Here is a 21,845-nt window from a genome sequence, read left to right on the forward strand (position 1 = left end):
ACTAAGGCGTCCCCTTCAGGTGTATCAAGATTGAGGGAAACGTCAGGTTCAGAGCCCTAAGCTGCGACGTCCGCCTCGTCCTCCAGAGAGTCCTCAAGTTGGGAACCCGAGCAGCGTGAGGAAGTCGGGGAAGATTCCCAGCGAGCCCGCTTAGCCGGTCTGGGACTGTGGTCCGGGCCGGAGTCCTCCGCGTGGGACCTAGCGCCCAACCTGGGAGCGCGCTGCGGCGCGGACCGAGAGGGGCCTGGAGGCGACGATCCAACAGGGACCGGGGCCTGTGTAAGGACCGGTCTGGACTGCAAAGCTTCTAGCAGCTTGGCAGACCATTTGTCCATAGACTGAGCCATGGATCGTGAGAGTGACTCAGAGTTTCTCAGCCAAAGCAGCAAACTCTGTCCCTGCCGCCTGGACAGGGGGAGCAGGAGGGTCTACCTGAGCCGAGGGGCCCACTAGTGACCTAGGCTCCGGCTGAGCAAGCGAAACAGGGGCCGAGCATTGCTCACAGTGAGGGTAGGTGGAACCCGCAGGTAACATAGCCCCACAAGAGGTACAGGCCGCAAAAGAAGGGAATTTTGTTACTTACCGTAAATTCCTTTTCTTCTAGCTCTTATTGGGAGACCCAGACGATTGGGGTATAGCTACTGCCCTCTGGAGGCCACACAAAGCACTACATTAAAAGTGCAAGGCCCCTCCCCCTCTGGCTATACCCCCCCCGTGGTATCACGGGTTCTCCAGTTTTAGTGCCAAAGCAAGAAGGAGGAAGCCAATAACTGGTTTAAACAAATTAACTCCGAATAACATCGGAGAACTGAAAAACCGTTCAACATGAACAACATGTGTACCCGCAAACAACAAAAAAACATCCCGAAGGACAACAGGGCGGGTGCTGGGTCTCCCAATAAGAGCTAGAAGAAAAGGAATTTACGGTAAGTAACAAAATTCCCTTCTTCTTCAGCGCTCTATTGGGAGACCCAGACGATTGGGACGTCCAAAAGCTGTCCCTGGGTGGGTAAATAAATACCTCATGTTAGAGCTGCAAAACAGCCCTCCCCTACGGGGGTGTCACTGCCGCCTGCAGGACTCTTCTACCTAAGCTGGCATCCGCCGAAGCATAGGTATGCACCTGATAATGCTTGGTGAAAGTGTGCAGACTGGACCAGGTAGCTGCCTGGCACACCTGTTGAGCCGAAGCCTGGTGACGTAATGCCCAGGACGCACCCACGGCTCTGGTGGAGTGGGCTTTTAGCCCTGAAGGAACCGGAAGCCCCGCAGAACGGTAGGCCTCTAGAATTGGTTCTTTGATCCATCGAGCCAGGGTGGCTTTAGAAGCCTGCAACCCCTTGCGCGGACCAGCGACAAGGACGAAAAGTGCATCGGCACGGCGTATGGGCGCCGTGCGGGAAATGTAGATTCTGAGTGCTCTCACCAGATCTAGCAAACGTAAAGCCTTTTCATACCGGTGAACCGGATGAGGGCAAAAAGAAGGCAAGGAAATATCCTGATTAAGATGAAAAGAGGATACGACCTTAGGAAGAAACTCCGGAATGGGGCGCAGCACAACCTTGTCCTGGTGGAACACCAGGAAGGGAGCCTTAGATGACAGAGCTGCCAGCTCAGACACTCGCCGAAGCGATGTGATCGCAACAAGAAACGCCACTTTCTGCGACAGCCGAGAAAAGGAAACTTCCTTCAGAGGCTCGAAGGGCGGCTTCTGGAGAGCAACTAGTACCCTGTTCAGATCCCATGGATCTAACGGTCGCTTGTACGGGGGCACAATATGACAGACCCCCTGCAGGAACGTGCGCACCTTAGGAAGACGTGCTAGACGCTTCTGAAAAAACACGGATAGTGCCGAAACTTGCCCTTTAAGGGAGCTGAGCGACAAGCCCTTTTCTAACCCCGATTGCAGGAAGGAAAGAAACTTGGGCAATGCAAATGGCCAGGGAGACACTCCCTGAGCAGAGCACCAGGACAAGAAAATCTTCCACGTTCTGTGGTAGATCTTAGCCGAATTCGACTTTCTAGCTTGTCTCATTGTGGCAACGACTCCCTGAGATAATCCAGCAGATGCTAGGATCCAGGACTCAATGGCCACACAGTCAGGTTCAGGGCCGCAGAATTCTGATGGAAAAACGGCCCTTGGGACAGTAAGTCTGGTCGGTCTGGCAGTGACCACGGTCGACCGATCGTGAGATGCCACAGATCCGGATACCACGACCTCCTCGGCCAGTCTGGAGCGACGAGTATGACGCGGCTGCACTCGGATCTGATCTTGCGTAGCACTCTGGGCAAGAGCGCCAGAGGCGGAAACACGTATGGGAGCTGAAACTGCGACCAATCTTGAACCAAGGCGTCTGCCGCCAGAGCTCTTTGATCGCGCGACCTCGCCATGAATGCCGGGACCTTGTTGTTGTGCCGGAATGCCATTAGGTCGACGTCCGGCACTCCCCAGCGGCGACAGATTTCCTGAAACACGTCCGGGTGAAGGGACCATTCCCCTGCGTCCATGCCCTGGCGACTGAGGAAGTCTGCTTCCCAGTTTTCTACGCCTGGGATGTGAACCGCGGATATGGTGGATGCTCTGTCCTCCACCCACATTAGAATGCGCCGGACTTCTTGGAAGGCTTGCCGACTGCGCGTCCCTCCTTGGTGGTTGATGTATGCCACCGCTGTGGAGTTGTCCGATTGGATTCGGATCTGCTTTCCTTCCAGCCACTGTTGGAAGGCCAGTAGAGCAAGATACCCTGCCCCGATTTCCAGAACATTGATCTGAAGGGTGGACTCCTGCGGAGTCCACGTCCCCTGAGCCCTGTGGTGGAGAAATACTGCTCCCCACCCTGACAGACTCGCATCTGTCGTGACTACTGCCCAGGATGGGGGCAGGAAGGATCTTCCCTGAGACAATGAGGTGGGAAGGAGCCACCATTGTAGAGAGTCTTTGGCCGTCTGGGAAAGCGAGACTTTCCTGTCCAGGGACGTTGACTTCCCGTCCCATTGGCGGAGAATGTCCCATTGAAGTGGGCGCAGATGAAACTGCGCAAAGGGAACTGCTTCCATGGCTGCCACCATCTTCCCTAGGAAATGCATGAGGCGCCGCAAGGGATGCAACTGGCCCTGCAGAAAAGATTGCACCCCTGTCTGTAGTGACCGCTGCTTGTCCAGCGGAAGCTTCACTATCGCTGCTAGAGTATGAAACTCCATGCCAAGATACGTTAGTGACTGAGTCGGTGATAGGATCGACTTTGGAAAGTTGATGATCCATCCGAAAGACTGTAGAGTCTCCAGCGTAGCATTCAGGCTGTGCTGACATGCCTCCTGAGAGGGAGCTTTGACCAATAAGTCGTCTAGGTAAGGGATCACCGAGTGTCCCTGAGAGTGCAAGACTGCTACCACCGCCGCCATGACCTTGGTGAAGACCCGTGGGGCTGTCGCCAGACCAAATGGAAGAGCTACGAACTGAAAATGGTCGTCTCCTATCACAAAACGTAGAAAACGTTGATGTTCTGTAGCAATTGGCACGTGGAGATAAGCATCTTTGATGTCTATTGAGGCAAGGAAGTCTCCTCTGGACATTGAGGCAATGACAGAGCGGAGGGTTTCCATCCGGAACCTCCTGGCGTGCACATGTTTGTTGAGCCGTTTTAGGTCCAGAACAGGACGGAACGAGCCGTCCTTTTTTGGAACCACAAAGAGATTGGAGTAAAACCCTTGCCCTTGTTCCTGAGGAGGGACTGGGATAACCACTCCTTCCGCTTTTAGGGAATCCACCGCCTGCAGCAGAGCATCTGCTCGGTCTGGACGTGGGGAGGTTCGGAAGAACCGAGCTGGAGGACGAGAATTGAACTCGATTCTGTACCCGCGAGACAAAATGTCCGTCACCCACCGGTCTTTGACCTGTGACATCCAAATGCCGGAAAAGCGGGAGAGCCTGCCCCCGACCGGCGATGCGGAGGGGGGGGGCTGGAAGTCATGAGGTAGCCGCTTTGGAAGCGGTACCTCCATTTGCTTTCTTGGGGCGTGTGTGAGTCCGCCACGAATCTGAGTTTCTTTGCGTCCTCTGAGTCCCTTTGGACGAGGTAAATGGTGTCTTGCCCGAACCTCGAAAGGACTGAAACCTCTGCTGCCACTTTTTCTGCTGAGGTTTGGATGTTCTGGGTTGTGGTAAAGAGGAATCTTTACCCTTGGACTGCTTAATGATGTCAGCCAATGGCTCGCCAAACAGTCTATCTCTAGACAAAGGCAAACTGGTTAAACATTTTTTGGAACCAGCATCTGCTTTCCAGTCCTTTAACCACAAGGCTCTGCGCAAAACTACCGAATTGGCGGACGCCATTGAGGTGCGACTGGTAGATTCTAGGACCGCATTGATAGCGTAAGACGCAAACGCCGACATCTGCGTGGTAAGGTGCGCCACTTGCGGCACTGCTGGATGCATGATAGCATCCACTTTTGCTAAGCCAGCTGAAATAGCCTGGAGTGCCCATACGGCTGCGAATGCCGGAGCAAACGACGCGCCGATAGCTTCATAGACAGATTTTAACCACAGGTCCATCTGTCTGTCATTGGCATCTTTAAGTGAAGCGCCATCCTCCACTGCAACTATGGATCTAGCTGCAAGTTTGGAAATCGGGGGGTCTACCTTTGGACACTGTGTCCAGCGCTTGACCACCTCAGGGGGGAAAGGGAAACGCGTATCTTTAGATCGTTTAGAGAAACGCCTTTCTGGGTGAGCGTCGTGCTTCTGGATTGATTCTCTGAAGTCAGAGTGATCTAACAAAGCACTCAATTTACGCTTGGGATAAAGGAAACGAAACTTTTCCTGCTCCGCAGCCGCCTCTTCTGCTGAAGGGGCTGGGGGAGAAATATCCAACAGCCTATTGATGGCTGAGATAAGGTCGTTTACCATGGCATCCCCATCCGGGGTATCCAGGTTGAGAGGGGTTCCAGGAGTGGATTCCTGATCACTCTCATCAGACACATCACAGGGAGACTGATTGCGCTGAGACCCTGAGCAGTGTGAAGACGTCGAGGGTCTTTCCCAGCGAGCTCGCTTAGGGTGGCTGGGGCCATCATCTGAGTCATAATCCTCAGCTTGTGAAGCCGGGGACCCCCCTGTGGGCTGGATACATTCCAAGTAAGGGGGACCTGAGGACAGAGGCCTCGCCGTGCCCAGAGACTGAGCCCCATGCATAGATTGCAAGGTTTCAAGAATTTTTGCCATAGATACAGACATATTATCTGCAAAAACTGCAAAGTCCGTCCCTGTCACCGGGGCAGAACTTACAAGCGTCTCAGCCTGGGTCGCTACCTCTCCCGACTCCGGCTGGCGAAGCAGCACCGGGTCGGAGCATTGCACACAATGGGGGTCATCGGAGCCTGCTGGTAGATTAGCCCCACATGCAGCACACGCAGTATACACAGCCCTTTTTGCCTTGGCCGCCTTGCGTTTTGAGGATGACATGTTGCTGCTTCCACAGAGCGATCTGGGATATGCAGCCAGAAGCGCACCTCACAGTGCAAGAAATACAATATCTATATATCTGTACCCAGTACACTGATACACAGTGAGGCACTAGAGGGACCAGCACAGAAAAATCGCTTACCGCCCGCTTAAAAAGCGGGTGTGTGGTCGCCAGATAGCCCCTAGTCCAGGTCTCCCAGAGCCTTGCGTCCTTCCTCCAGCCAGGCATGCATGTAATGGCTGCCGGCGTCTCGAGAGAGGAAGGGGGGCGGGCCCTGGGCGTTCCTGGCCAAGAGCGGGAAGCCTGCTTCCCTCTGTGCCAAGTGAGAGGGCTGGAGCATGTAAATCAGGCTCCAGCCCTCGTCGCTGCTAGCGAACAGCGTCTCTCCCCTACCCTGAATGACAGGGTGGGGGCGGGAACGAAACGGAGCTGCCGGCGTCCTAGGCCCAAAAAGCCGGGGACTAAATTTATAACCGCCGCCGCCGTAAAAGCGCGGACGGCGGATCCCCGGCGCACCACAAGTCACAGCAGCGCCGCCCGGTCCAGAGGGGGTCGGCGCTGCGTTCCCAAACACAAACAATCCCCCAGTAATCTGTAGGGACACCAACTCCACGTTGCGGTCCCCGGCGCACTACAACACCCAGCCAGCCCGGAGTGTGTCTGTGCCTGCCGGGGACACAGAGTACCTGTATGATGCAGGGCCTGTCCCTGATCGTACTCCTGCTCCGTCTCCATCAGGTTCTAATGGGTCTGTGGATGGAGCCCGGCATCAGAGCTGAGAGGCCGGCAGGATCCCACTTCCACAGAGCCCTACAAGGGGATGTGGAAGGAAAACAGCATGTCAGGCTCCAGCCCTGTACCAGCAATAGGTACCTCAACCTTACAACACCATCCAGGGGTGAGAAGGGAGCATGCTGGGGACACTATATGTGTCCTCTTTTCTTCCATCCGAAACAGTCAGCAGCTACTGCTGACTAAAATCTGTGGAGCTATGCATGGAATGTCTGACCTCCTTCGCACACAAAGCTAAAACTGGAGAACCCGTGATACCACGGGGGGGGTATAGCCAGAGGGGGAGGGGCCTTGCACTTTTAATGTAGTGCTTTGTGTGGCCTCCAGAGGGCAGTAGCTATACCCCAATCGTCTGGGTCTCCCAATAGAGCGCTGAAGAAAAACCCTGTGCCTTAGCACCTTTGCTCCTTGTGGACGACATGCTGTTGTCTCCTAGGAGAGTGATCACTGAGGGTACATGGGAAAGGGTATACAGCCCGACCGAACAGAAATATCTATAAAGAATATGTATCTATTCCGGCACCCTATGGGGGACCAGCACCGGGTGACCGGTGTGGCTTACCGACCGCTAAAAAGCGGAGTGTGTGCCTCCAGATTCCCTGCCTTAGGTCTCCCAGAGCTGCAGAGCTCTTCCCTGATAATCCTCCACCGGCAGAATGCCAAAAACATGGCTGCCGGGGCTCTCAGGGGAGGAGTGGAGCCGTGGGCGGTGTTAGAAAAAGTGCAGGAATCTGGAGTCCCCACAGTGATCAGTGAGGGGGGAGGAAACATACAGGATGCTCCGGCCCTCACATCCGACGTCAGGTCGGCAGTCCCGCCCTTACCCCTGACAGGCAGGCCCGGGGGTGGGATTTTTGCTACTAGGCCGCAATGAAGCCGGGGACTAAATTTAAGACCGCGGCCGACAAGCAGGCGCGGTGGTCCGCCGGTCTTCACAAAACAGCAGCTGCTGCAGCGTCCGGGAGAAAGGCGCTCCATGCACAGGCCCCATGGGGACACAGAGTACCTTATAGATGCAGGGCCCGGTCCCTGAGGATGAATAGACTCCTGTCCGGCAGATTCCCACAGGGGCTGCGGAGGGAGCCCGGTCCCAGTGAATGGATGACCGGTCAGGATCCCACTTCTCCCAGAGCCGCTAAGGGATGGTGAAGGAGACGGCATGAGGCTCCGGCCTTTGTACCCGCAATGGGTACCTCAACCTTAACAACACCGCCGACATAGTGGGGTGAGACGGGAACATGCCGGGAGCCCCGTGGGGGCCCTCTTTTCTTCCAACCGACATAACTAATATGAGAATGCATGAGTGGATGTGTGCCTCCTTCCACACAAAGCATAAAACTGAGGAGCCCGTGATGCACGGGAGGGTGTATAGGCAGAGGGGAGGGGTTACACTTTTTAAAGTGTAATACTTTGTGTGGCCTCCGGAGGCAAAAGCTATACACCCCAATTGTCTGGGTCTCCCAATGGAGCGACAAAGAAATAGAATGTATTAACATTACCGGGATAGAATGTATAAATAGAATGTATTAAGACCCAGGATAGTGTTTGTCCCTTTCCCTCCCTTTCCCTTTCCCTCTCCCTCCCTTTCCCTTTCCCTCCCTCTCCCTTTCTTTCCCTTCCTTTCCCTTTCCCTCCCCCTCCCTTTCCCTTTCCCTCCCTCTCCCTCTCTTTCCCTTTCCCTTTCCCTTTCCCTCCCCCTCTCCCTCCCTTTCCCTCCCTTTCCCTTTCCCTCCCTTTCCCTTTCCCTCCCTTTCCCTTTCCCTCTCCCTCCCTTTCCCTTTCCCTCTCCCTCCCTTTCCCTCTCTTTCCCTTTCCCTTTCCCTCTCCCTCCCTTTCCCTCCCTTTCCCTTTCCCTCTCTTTCCCTTTCCCTCTCTTTCCCTCCCTTTCCCTTTCCCTCTCTTTCCCTTTCCCTCTCTTTCCTCGTGTGTCTATTTGTCTGTCTCTTTCTCTCTCTGTGAATATACCCTTGGTCACAAGCAATTGCAGCGTTTCCTTACCCACGCCCTATTGTTGTCTTATCAGATTGTGTCGTTACTTACCAATGTAATACTTCATTTCGGTGTCATGTTTGTTCATAAGCTCAAGTAATCTTAGCTCTATTTGGGCCTGGTTCAGAAAAGCCTTCTTATTCTTAATGATTTTGATGGCTACCCATTCTTGATCGTGATGATCGTATGCCTTCACCACCTGAAAAACACAAATACATAGGATGAGAAAATAACCCAGGGAGTTCAGAAGTTATACTAGTAAGGGCTTGGTTCCACTTGCGTTTTGCACGGACGATTGCAATCCGATAAAACATCGGATTGCTCTCGCCTCTAATGCAAAAAAATGGGGCAGTGTATCTGCGATTGATTTCTCGTGCCATGTCGGCATGAGAAATGAATCGCAGCAAGTTTCATCTTACACACCCCCATACAAGTCTATGGGAGCGCGTGAAACATCGCATGTCATCCAAGTGCAGTGTGATGTACGTGGAAACAGGCAGCGGAGGAGATGGGGAGAAAGTGCTCCCTCCCTCTTCTCCGCAGCTGTGATCTGATCGCAAGATCGGATCAGAATTGCATGACCCTCAGTTGACTCATTGCTCTCGTATCGGAAGCTATGCGCGGGTGGAACCGAGGCCTAAATCTAAGAACCATACATAACACAGAGAAGCGCAGGTGGTGCAGGGGTTGGCCTTTTCTGGATGCTTCTCCGATCCACCTACCTGTCCAAAAGATCCTTTCCCAATTAGTGAATCTATTTCGTATCGGTCCATCCACTTCTCCCCGTTTTTAACGATATAATCGTAGTTATCATCATCAAATCCATCGTTGAACACTTTCCGTTCCTTCTTCGTGCTGGAGTCTTCAGGTGGCACTTGCTGGGCTCGGCGCTTCTTTTTAGCATAATAAACCTGAAATTACAAATACATTTTTTTTTATCTATATCAAATAATTTTTATTAACATTTTAGTTTAATATAACAAATAAATGCCTCATTCACGCAGGTACGCAAAAACAAATATATTATTTTGCATAAAGCGTCACCGGTCAACGGGGAAAAAATGAGGGGGAAAAATAAGGGGGAAAAATAAGGGGGAAAAATAAGGGGGAAAAAATAAGGGGGAAAAAATAAGGAGAAAAAATGAGAAAAAAAAGATTCTGACGTGTTGTGGTGAGATGATGCCTTTACATTCTTAAAGGAACTAAACATTGTCGTTAGATGGAAATCTATATATTCCTATTTAGGTCAGGGTGTATTTACAAACAGTGTTTCTTCATCCACCCCGCCCAGGGAGGAGTGTGAATGTGCACTTGGCAAACCATACAAGATTAGACAAGGGTCAGACACATCCGGTTGACAATTTATTAGTGTGGGGGGGAAAAAAAAAAAAAAAACAAAAAAAAAAAAACACATTCATGGGTCGGATATAACTACATTGGAAAGTACAACCCAACAATTTTTTTTATTTTTCTTTGTTTCAGCCCAATGGGACGAGTGATCGGCGTCTAGCTAATGGGATACAAGCACAACAACTATCAAGAGCCAGCACCGAAGAGATTGCTCATGCATATTGATACAGTATGGCTTAGCTGTATTCACACAGCACAATTTTGCTGTTACACCCCACCCCCCCCAAAAAAAAAATTGGAGCATATTTTTGTTTGTGGCAAAACAGTAGTGTATGAACAAACCTTAATAATTGTCAACAATTCTAGGGAACCAACCTCATTTATGTGCTTGTAAGTCTTTATCAAGTCCACTGAAAGCTTCCGTAGCGGTGCCGCTGCCGATTCTCGGAAGGTTAATGGAATCCGCCGTTGCAGAATGGTCATGTCTGGCAGGACCTGGTAAAGGAAGAGACAGTCGTGTGAACGAGAACAATATCCACTTGATGTTAATAATATAATATAATATAATATATATATATATAATGAAAGCTGCAACATTTTGTGAATGTCTGTGGTAAAAGGAGGCAAGGACAGTTATTTCCCATTATATAAGGCTATGTGCGCATGCTGCATCTTTATGGTGACCACAAAGATGCAGCCTGTGGTCACAGACCTGCAGTCTGGGGCTCAAAAACGCATCCACAAAAAAGCATGCCACTGCACCAGGGCAATCGGGAAGAGCTGAGTAAAGTGTTGGGATTATAGTATCTAATAGATATGGCAATTACTGGAAGTTGCATGCTGTTATATTTAGGCTGAGGGGTACCCAATAGGCATGGGTCTCCCCATCCTGAGGATACCAGTCCCCCGCATGCTGTTCCTCCTATTTTGATACACAGCCAAGATAAGTACAGGGCTGGGGGCTACAGCCTGTATCTGTGGTGGGAATCATAATATACACAATTTTTTTATTTTACTGTACAAATCCACCCACCGGAGTGTGTGACTGGAAGCGTCAGACACACTGTCACTCAGCGTGGGGGCACGTCTGACTGCAACCAATCACAGACGCCGGTGGGTGGGGAAAGCAGTGCATATTCAATGAAGGTAATGCGCGGACGCGGGAGCGTATAGCCGGTCTGGTGACTCAGTAAGTATGAAGCGCTTGCTCCAACCCCTTTGCGCTGGATTCTTGTCCCTATAGACTTTATATAGGGATCAGCATCCAGCCAGAAACCAGGTATCAACCCCCAGTGACCCAGAGTTGGTGGGGGATTGATCTGCAAGTCTTCCCATCAGTACCGAGAAACGCACAGACAAAACACAAAAAGAATTGACATGCAGCATCTATGTGGTCACCACAAAGATGCAGCCAAAAAAAAAAAAAACTGAAACGTGCGCACAGCAAAAATTTAAATTTCAAAGACTTCGCTGGCGACGTAAATGCCGGCAAAACAAAAAAAAAAAAAACTGCACCCAAAAAAATGCAGCATGCGCATGTAGCCTAAACTATTTTCTTCCCATAGTCTGGAGATACAGCACACCTCTATTGTCTCGCATGACATTGGCTGTCAATGTGAGTTCATTGCCGCAGCCAATCAGTGAGCTCAGTGGCTATCACGTAGACAGCACACACCCTTCAGAGCTGCTGAGCTCGCTGATTGGCTGCCACACTGATGATCTGCTGACAACAGCCAATGCCAGGCACCAGGAGCAGTGGCGTGGACTCGCCAGTGGACCTGGGTAAGGCAAGTGCAGCACAGCTTACTGGCTTTTATCAAGCTGCAGCCAGGAAAGAAGATTGTCTGAAAGGGGCCAACTCCTAAAATTCATAAATATCTATATCTATCTATATCTATATATAGACCTTTTTCGAGGTGCATGTTACAAACCACATATGGCTTACAGGGGCGGCAGAGGTGGTGCAGGGTCAGCGATACGGGGAGGGGTGGGGGGGGGGGCAAAGAGGGGGTGTCACTGCAGTGGAGCAGCTCAGGAGGGAGGGTTAGTGTGCGGCAGAAGATGGTCGGCGATACTGCAGGCTCGTGGGGTGTCATGGTGGCAGGCGCCATTGATCTGCCAGCGGGCTCGGAGGAGGAGGTGTTGCGGCTCAAGAGGGTCAGCATGCGAGAGCGGCGTGTCGGCAATACTGCGGGCTCGTGGGGTGTCATGGTGGCAGGCGCCATTGATCTTCCAGCGGGCTCGGAGGAGGAGGTGTTGCGGCTCAAGAGGGTCAGCATGCGAGAGCGGCGTGTCGGCAATACTGTGGGCTCGTGGGGTGTTTCAGCATCGGACGCCATTGAACCACAAGCTGCTTTGGATCGTCGGCAGTTGATGCGCTGAACTTTAAGATGGGAGCGGAGGCCAATCTCTTGAAGTCCATCGTGTCAACGGCTTATGGATTCAATGGAGCCCGCAATCTGCCGGCAGATCAATGGCGCTCGCTGCAGTGATACCCCACGAGCCTGCAGTATCCCCGACTCTCCTGGTCTGCAACACCCCCTCCTCCAAGCCCGCCGAAAGATTAATGGCGCCCACCGCCGTGACACCCGAGCCCGCAGCATCGCCAACCGTCCGCACACTGACCCTCTTGAGCTGCAACACACCCTCCTCCAACCCTGCCTCCTGTGACCTTGATGACCGCTCCACCACTGCCGCTCTCCCCTGGTGAGCTGATATAAGAGGCACTAGGATTATAAGACGGACCCTCATTTTTACAGCAAAAATTATATATATAAACCTTGCTTAACGAGAACAATCCGTTCTGGAACTGTGCTTGTTAACCAAGTTACTCGTCGTTCAGCAGAGCAAGATTTCCCATAGGAAATCATTGCAATGCAGACAATTCCTTCCACAACTAGTTAAATGTCCCATCCTGGTCCCCTATTGTGCCATTCCACACATGCACAAACACACACAAACACACACACACACACACATTATATGCTCACCTTACCTTCCGTTCCATCACCGGTCTCCTGGGACTTGCTGTTCTCTGGTGCGGGCCGTGTATCAGGTAACCATAACGACGAGGGAGGAACTTCCTGCTAGAGCACTGACGTCAAAGGCAGAGCCGCTAGCCTCTGATTGGCCAGCGTGCTGCCTTTGAGTAGCGGTGACAGGAACCAGGAAGTTCCTGCTTCGTCGCTATGGATACCGATGCCTGGAGTGGAGCGGCGCACTACAGGACCCAGGAGACCGGCGATGAAGCGGAAGGTACATATATTATATGCTCACCTTACCTTCCGTTCCACCGCTGGCCTCGTGGTACTTGTAGTTCGCCGCGAGCACGTTGTGATGTACCCGGGAACTACAAGAACCATGAGACCGGTGGTAGAACGGAAGGTAAGGTGAGCATAATACTGTATGTGTGTGCGTGCGTGTGTGTGTTTGTGCGTGCATGTGCGGATCAGAGCGCGGTGGATGGGCGAAACCGGAAGTGTGTGAGGTGAGGATTTCGCTCGTACAGCAAAAAACCTTCTCGTAAAGCGGGTTACAAATTTACAGAAAGCTTTGCTTGTTAAGCGAAATTCTCGTTAAGTGGGTTACTCGTTAAGCGAGGTACCACTGTGTGTGTGTATATGTATATAAAATATATATATATATATATATATATATATATATATATATATATATATATATATATATTTTTTTTTTAGAATATATATATATTTTTATTATTAATATATTTTTTTAATATATTTTTATATATATATATATATATATATATATATATATACACACACATTATTATATTATATTATATTATATTATATTATATTATATATATATATATATATATATATATATATATATATATATATATATATATATATATATATATATATATATATATATATATATATATATATATATATATATATATATATATATATATACACACACACATACACACACACACACACATATATACATACATATATCCATCTTAGAGTCATCTTCTAGTTACCTGCTGATGATCAGCCATTGATTGGAGGCTGGAGAACGGAGCGTGGCTGTGCTGGCTCGACATGCTTGCCTCAGTGGGGACAAAGGCAAAAGGGGCAGCCAGACAGAAAGAAGAGGAGGACTTGCATCCTGTACTGCTGCCACCTAAAGAAACAAAGAAGAAAATAAAATTGTAAAAGCTTGAAAATATGAAAATATGTAGAATACAGGTAACATTATGATTTAGATTTACAATCGCATCTACAACACTTGATGCTTTATGTGAGGCGAAACGCAGAGAGAAAGAATTTAGCAGCACGTGAAGATTTGACAGGTAAAATGGCCAAAAGGACCCCCATTAAGATGGACGTGTCTACAACACGCGCCTATGGATATTTTCCCCGGGCAGCACATACTTTGGGGTCCGGTCACATTTTCTGTAAAGGCTTGTTAGGGATACACAGGGATGGGATGACCTGGGCCGCAGACTTGTGCCGCCAACTACCATGTTTCACAATTAAAGCACCTGATGATGCAGACCAAGCTAATAACATTCATCAGAAACTATTTACAGGGGATTTCCGATGTTATTTTTGCAAGAAGGGTCCTTTAAAAATTGAGGACTTTTTTTTTCTTTGCATACTGTATTTTTTGGATTATAAGACGCACTTTTCCTCCCAAAAAAATGGGAGGAAAATGAGGGTTGCCTCTTATAACCCAAATGCACCACCGGGAGGTGGTGGCGAGGGGTTGCAGGAGGCATGCGCTGTGCTGGAGCCTGAGCGGCAAGGAAAATGTCGGTGGTGCGGGGTTCAAATAATGGCGCCCGGAGACAGTGCGTGCGCAGATGGAGCTCAAGATCTCATCTACGCATGCGCCACCTCCAGCCCATTGATCTCCCAACAGTGGACTTAAGGAAAATGGCGCTCGGAGGCGGCGCGTGCGCAGAGGAGATCTCAGCTTGTCACTGAGCAGATAGCTCAATCTTTGCACACACCGACTCCGGGCGCCATTTCTTTGCCTGCACCTCTGACATTTTCTGGAAGTTGCCTTCCTTACAGCATCTGAAACCCCCCCATGCATCAACCTACTCCACCACCGCACGCCCCTGCCTCCTGTGACCCCGCTCCACCCCCGCCTCCATTGCCCCCTATGCTCCGGAAAGAGACCACCAGATTGTAAGATAACTGAAAAATATGGTATACGATATAAAAAAAAAAAAAAAAAAAAACCACCACAACCCTGCAGTCTCAATTCTTTCAAAGATTTTACTGCAAATTTTCTCTACTGATATCAATATGGCGTAGCTCAATAGTGCATAAAAAAAGCGCATCATATTGCACCAAAATCTCCCAGAGTCATTTCCGCTGCAGTATTTTGGACATAACCTGCAGCTGCATTTTTCCAGCAGGGAAGAAGAGAAAAAAAAAACCTACACTTTGGACATTTGGTTAGTTTTGAAAACACCCATTTGTCAGTAAAATTTCCCAAATCCGGAGCAGAAATCCCGGCACTTCTAGTCTCGGCTGCTACTGATGAGATTATCAATGTTCGTTTGAGAAAAGTACTGCCATTGTGAATCATCAAGAGCTGCTGCTGGCAGCTCCTGTGTAATCAGTGATGTCTCAGATGTGCTCGATGTGAGACAAGTCCAGAGACGTCGCAGCCAAAAAGGAGAGAAGCCCAGAGACGCCACAGCCAAAAAGGAGAGAAGCCCAGAGATGCCGCAGCCAAACAGGAGACAAGCCCAGAGACGCCGCAGCCAAAAAGGAGACAAGCCCAGAGACGCCACAGCCAAAAAGGAGCCAAGCCCAGAGACGCCGTAGCCAAAAAGGAGACAAGCCCAGAGACGCCGCAGCCAAAAAGGAGACAAGCCCAGAGACGCCACAGCCAAAAAGGAGCCAAGCCCAGAGACGCCGTAGCCAAAAAGGAGACAAGCCCAGAGACGCCGTAGCCAAAAAGGAGCCAAGCCCAGAGACGCCGCAGCCATAAGCAGACAAGGCCAGAGACGCCACAGCCAAAAAGGAGACAAGCCCAGAGACGCCGCAGCCAAAAAGGAGACAAGCCCAGAGATGCCGCAGCCAAACAGGAGACAAGCCCAGAGACGCCAGAAAAACGGAGACAAGCCCACAGACGCCGCAGCGAAAAAGGATAAAAGTCCAGAGATGCCTCAGCCAAAACAGAGATAAGTCCAGACGCCACAGCCAAAAAGGATAAAAGTCCAGAGACGCCGCAGCCATAAGAACAGGTTTAGCCACGCAAGCTGCTCACAAGACTATGACGAGCATGTGACAGACATTGTGTTGAAAAATCGGCACCTGGGACATTATAAATTGAACATGGAACCAGTAGCACGGCCATTTCTCTTTTCTGTAGTGCGAGTGAAACCGGACCTCATACACCAAGCCAAAGGCATCAAAAAGTGTCTGCCCAAACCATCAGACGGCATCTGCAAGACTTCCAGCTATAGGTGCACCACTGACTTCACACCGCCGCTCTCAGAGGCCATCACGGTGAAGAGCAAGTCAGCAGTGAAATGCAGGTCTGGCCTCTTCAGTAAGGAGTCCCGCTTTTGTCTTGGATGCAATGATAGCTGGTCTGGAGACCAAGTGGAGAAACACCATGAAGAGATCTCCACCATGAAGAAGTCTGGGATTATGGTCTGGTGTGGCACAATGCAGGGTAATCTTCATTCTAGGTGCACGGACAGTTCACCAATACATTGGAGAAATGGCTTTACAACTGGTTCCAAGACAATCAAACAGTGCCAGGAGCCTCTTGTGAGCACAAGGCCAGGCTGTACATTGATGGTGCTACTGTGAGCAGCCGTGGCCTAAAATGCGCCACCGTGGCCTGCATTGTCTATGGACGTATTTGAGTGTATTTCTGCATGTGATGGTCATAGCGGATAGGGACTAAATCAAGAGGTTTTAACTATTTTGTTTCCATTTCCTGGCCATTAACATGGCTATCCATCCTATGACTTTATGATCTCATGACTTTTCCTTCTTGGTGTTACACACCTAAACATTTCTAACCGCATTAACAATAAATAAAAATTATGCGGTAGGAAAACATCTTTAAGATACCACGACACAATTTAGACCCTATTGCTTTTAAAAGGGAACCTGTCATCAGATTTGGGACCAATAAGTTGCGGCCACCACCAGTGGGCTCTTATATACAGCATTCGAACATGCCGTTTATAAGAGCCCAGGCCGCTGTGTAGAATGTAAAAATCACTTTATAATACTCACCTAAACGGTCGCTGCGGTGGAGTTGGGCCATATGGGCTCCGGTGCCGGCGCCTCCTCTTTCGGCCATGTGCCTGTGTGCATGATGCGTCTTATGTTACACGCTCGCCTGCACAGGACATCAATGCCGGCGGCGAGTGTGGATGACGTAGGACGCAGAAGGACGACAAAGATGGCCGAAAGAGGAGGCGCCGGCACTGGAGATCGTTGACGCCCATTATGACCCAACTCCATCGCAGCGAACATTTAGGTGAGTATTATAAAGTGATTTTTACGTTCTTCACAGTGGCCTGGGCTCTTATGTACGGCATGTTAGAATGCTGTATATAAGAGCCCGGTGGTGGTGGCCGCAGCTTATAGGCCCCAAATCTGGTGACCGCATCCCTTTAACACCCAGAGCCAAAGATTTCTTCCTTTTCGCCAGTGCATTTTGGGTCACAAATTGCACAAACGAAGTCCTTAAAGGGAACCTGTCACCAGAATTTTCGCTATTAAACTTAAAGAATCCCCTTCTGCAGCTCCTGGGGCTGCCTTCTATAAAGGTTCATCTTGCTCCTGGCCCCCCTTTCAGACCTAAATAACAACTTTATAAAATATTACCTTTTGCTATGGTAATGAGGTTTGCTGGCCCCGGGGGCGGGCTGTATTTCGTCTATAATCCCCCCTCCTGCCGCTGTTCGCCGTCCCCCAGTGTTCAGTTACATAGATGAGGCCGGCGTCCTCATCTTCCGCAGTGCTCCGGGAGTCTCGCGCATGCGCAGTGGCACTATCGCGGGACGGAGCGCTGTTTTCAAAACGCTTACACCGGTGAAGTTATTGCGCAGGCGCGAGATTATGGGCGGCGCTGTGAATGTCATCAACAGCGTCATCCAAGTACCCGTCCATAATCTCGAGCCCGCGCTTTTACCTCTGCCTCTACTGTTACGCGCTTGCGCTGGCCATTGCTTACTTTTATTGACCTTTTTTTTTTTTAAAACAGTGCTCAGTCCTGCGATAGTGCCACTGCGCATGCGCGAGACTCCCAGAGCACTGCGGAAGATGAGGGCGGTGGCCTCATCTATGTAAATGAACACTGGGGGACGGCGAACAGCGGCAGGAGGGGGGATAACAGACGAAATACAGCCCGCCCCCGGGGGCCAACAAACCTCATTACCATAGCAAAAGGTAATATTTAACCCCTTAACAACCCATGACGTACTGGGTACGTCATGGATCGTGTGAGGTTAATCGCCGTCCCCTGCCGTGGGCAGGCGGCGGCGATCCGCGCACATATCAGCTGTTTTCAACAGCTGACATGTGTGCCTGCTAGTTGTGGGTGGAATCGCTTCCACCTGCGGCCATTAACCCCTTACATCTCGCTGCCAAAATCTGGCAGCGAGATGTATATGCGCGCCGCCATGACAGTGACTTGCCCCGACCCCATCGGAAGTCACGTGACATAATCAGGTGACTTTCGGTGGTTGCCATGGTAGCAGAGGATCATGTGATGACGCCTGTAGCTAACATGAGTCACTTCCTCTCAATGCCGGAATACAGCCGGCATTGAAAGTAAAGCACCAAATCTGCAGTTCTCGGCTCTGTGGCTGTGATCTGCAGATAGGGCACAGCGATCGGATTGCCTAAAAGTTCAAATCACCCCCCCTTTCACCCTATTGAAAATTAAAGGGTTAAAAAAAATACACATATTTGGTATCGCTGCGTTCAGAAATGCCAGAACAAAATATAAAATCAATTAATCAGATCAGTAAATGGTGTAGTGGCAAAAAAATGCCAAACGCCAAAATAACGTTTTTTGGTCGCCGCAAATTTTGCGCAAAATGCAATAACAGGCGATCAAAACGTAGCATGTGCGCAAAAATTGTACTGTTAAAAACGTCAGCTCGAGCCGCAAAAAATAAGCAGTCACTGAGCCATAGATCCCGAAAAATGAGAACGCTACGGGTTCTCCGGCCTCAGGCATCACATAGCTACATCAGTTTTACCACATAGTGAACACGGTGAATAAAACATCCCAAAAACTATTGCACGATCACACTTTTTTTTTGCAATTTTGCCGCACATGGAATTTTTTTTTTTGCCGTGTTCCGGTACACTATATGGTAAAACCTATGGTTCCATTTAAAAGTACAACTCGTCCCGCAAAAAACAAGCCCTTATATGGCAAGATTGATGGAAAAATAAAAAAAAAATAAAAAAAAAAAAAAAAGTTACGGCTCTCGGGAGAAGGGGAGCAAAAAACAAAAACGGAATGTGTCCGGGGGCTGAAGGGGTTAATGAAGTTGTTATTTAGGTCTGAAAGAGGGGGGGGGGGCAGTAGCAAGATGAACCTTTATAGAACGCAGCCGAGGAGCTGCAGAAGGGGGTTCTTTTAGTTTAATAGCCAAAATTCTGGTGACAGGTTCCCTTTAAGAAATCGGGGCAGGATAGATTGCATAGGGAAAATTGAATTAACCAGATAGGAGGACAATGGCACAAAGTGACAATATCGCTATTTCATTCAAGCTCTCATGGCGCATCTACGGGTTGCTAAGCAACAGTTCAGACAAAAAGCGAGGGAAAAAAAAAAAACAAAAAAAAAAAACAAATCACATCCCCACCCAAAAATAAAAATGCACTAGTAACTTCCACCTGCAGAATTACGATTGCAGCCTAAATTGTTGCATTGACGACATATAGGGGACGTCATCCGTGCAATTTCTATAGGTCTGTGCTGCGCGATTCGTGCAATTTCTATAGGTCTGTGCTGCGCGCAGCTTCTCTGCTTGAAGAGAAGAGAAAGTCTCCGGCAAAGCAAACTTCTCAGCCTTACATAACACACTTAGCAAACATGAATTTATGTCTGCTCACTGGGGACCAACAGGCAACGCCGCTCTCCAGTCCGAAAGAACTTCTAATTTCCTCCTCTAATTGGTCCAAGTAGCGATACAGGTATCCAATGAAGAACTAGTATCTATGGGCAGGGTTAGTCTAAAAATAAAAAAAAAAAAGTCAGCTGTGCTGTCTCAGCAGCAGCAGTACCCATAATACCACCATGCACACAGCTGACTAAACACAGCTGCCAGCAGCCGGTCCGCGGTTGGCAAGGAAACCAGTGAACTCCTCCCTTGTCAGAGAGACGGCAACGGAGGATCTGCAGCAGCGAAACCTTCCGAAATGCCGTGCTATGCGTTAAAATGTTTATATTCACACAATGCCGTGTGCATGCAAATGGCCCCTGATCCACGGCGACAACCAAGACACCCTGAACGGCTGCAGATATGAGACGGACGGGATCGAGAAAACCGCGTGACGCCCGCGGATCGGATGCTTTTACCTCCCAGAACATGGAAGCGGAGATTTATGCATCCACAAAGCCCAGCCATATGCAGAAAAGAGCAAGATATCAGCCCTTACAAAGGGTCCAGGAGATACTGATAGATTAGAGAGATAGATATAGATATATATATATATATATATATATATATATATATATATATATATATATATATATATATATATATATATATATATAATATATATATATATATGTAATCACAATCATTCCAGAGCATTGCTTACCCTCCAATGTAATTAATAAATTGCCAACTGGGAGGCACTATACGGCTTGTGAATAGAATGTGCCCCCCAGTATGTCAACATTTACAGAGAGAATAAGAGGACATGCAAACTATCATAAGTGGGGGTCCCCACCCCCTATATCAGCCTCGGGCAACTGTACATGTGACGTCACACCTTCATAGCCACCTTAAAAGGGGTTGTCCAACAACACACACACACACAAGAAAAAAAAAGCATCTGCAGGGCGCGCGCAGCCGTCAGGGAGGGCGCAGGGCGCGCGCAGCCGTCAGGGAGGGCGCAGGGCGCGCGCAGCCGTCAGGGAGGGCGCAGGGCGCGCGCAGCCGTCAGGGAGGGCGCAGGGCGCGCGCAGCCGTCAGGGAGGGCGCAGGGCGCGCGCAGCCGCCAGGGAGGGCGCAGGGCGCGCGCAGCCGTCAGGGAGGGCGCAGGGCGCGCGCAGCCGTCAGGGAGGGCGCAGGGCGCGCGCAGCCGTCAGGGAGGGCGCAGGGCGCGCGCAGCCATCAGGGAGGGCGCAGGGCGCGCGCAGCCGTCAGGGAGGGCGCAGGGCGCGCGCAGCCGACAGGGAGGGTGCAGCCGTCAGGGAGGGCGCGCGCAGCCGTCAGGGAGGGCGCGCGCAGCCGTCAGGGAGGGCGCGCGCAGCCGTCAGGGAGGGCGCGCGCAGCCGTCAGGGAGGGCGCGCGCAGCCGTCAGGGAGGGCGCGCGCAGCCGTCAGGGAGGGCGCGCGCAGCCGTCAGGGAGGGCGCGCGCAGCCGTCAGGGAGGGCGCGCGCAGCCGTCAGGGAGGGCGCAGGGCGCGCGCAGCCGACAGGGAGGGTGCAGCCATCAGGGAGGGCGCGCGCAGCCATCAAGGGCGCGCAGCAGTGTAGTCTTCGATGCTAATCTTGTTGTGCAATGGCACCAACTCCTTTAAGGAATAGAGGAGAATGCTTTTAATTAAAGGGAGTCTGTCCACACATAATTACTGGACAGGCCCTTGCTGAGGCCAAAACAGATCCATGCACCTTCCCACCTACTTGTTTTCCTGTCTATCTCCGCCCCCTTCTGCCTTGATTGACAGCTCTGGCTTTACAGGAGCCAGAGGGAGACAAACCTTAAGAAGAAGAAAAAAAAAACACAAGTAGGAAGGTGCACCGAACTACACGGACACACCAAGCATGGACTACGCCCCTGCGCTTGGTTTGTACAGTCATTTTGTGCGGGGGAAAACCTCCCTTTAAAAAAAAAAAAAAAAAATATGACGTCCTATATTCAGAAAATCAACTATACTCCTGCTACAAGTGTAGATTAGTTACAAAATGTGGCAGCTTTCTGGCTTTAGTAAAGCTGCAGACTCAAGTCTGATCTGTTCCAAAGAATGAAGAGCGAGGAAAGTGACAATTTGTGCAAAGAAGGGAATTTTGTTTACTTACCGTAAATTCATTTTCTTCTAGCTCCAA

General features: G+C 50.3%; 1 protein-coding gene across 3 annotated transcripts in view; it reads right to left on the bottom strand.

The window, feature by feature from the left end:
• Positions 1-21,845, bottom strand: part of LOC142255967 (dual specificity tyrosine-phosphorylation-regulated kinase 1B-like) — a 100,075-nt gene that overhangs the window by 33,256 nt on the left and 44,974 nt on the right. For all 3 annotated transcript variants that reach the window (XM_075327431.1, XM_075327433.1, XM_075327434.1), the window contains exons 2-5: positions 13,603-13,745; positions 9,969-10,088; positions 8,966-9,154; positions 8,295-8,442 (exon numbers count right to left, since the gene is read on the bottom strand). In XM_075327431.1, coding sequence (XP_075183546.1) covers positions 8,295-8,442; positions 8,966-9,154; positions 9,969-10,088; positions 13,603-13,745 — 600 coding nt within the window. The remainder of the gene's footprint in view (positions 1-8,294; positions 8,443-8,965; positions 9,155-9,968; positions 10,089-13,602; positions 13,746-21,845) is intronic.

This window comes from Anomaloglossus baeobatrachus, chromosome 11 (genome assembly GCF_048569485.1).
Source record: "Anomaloglossus baeobatrachus isolate aAnoBae1 chromosome 11, aAnoBae1.hap1, whole genome shotgun sequence".
In the NCBI taxonomy this organism is placed as follows: domain Eukaryota; kingdom Metazoa; phylum Chordata; class Amphibia; order Anura; family Aromobatidae; genus Anomaloglossus; species Anomaloglossus baeobatrachus.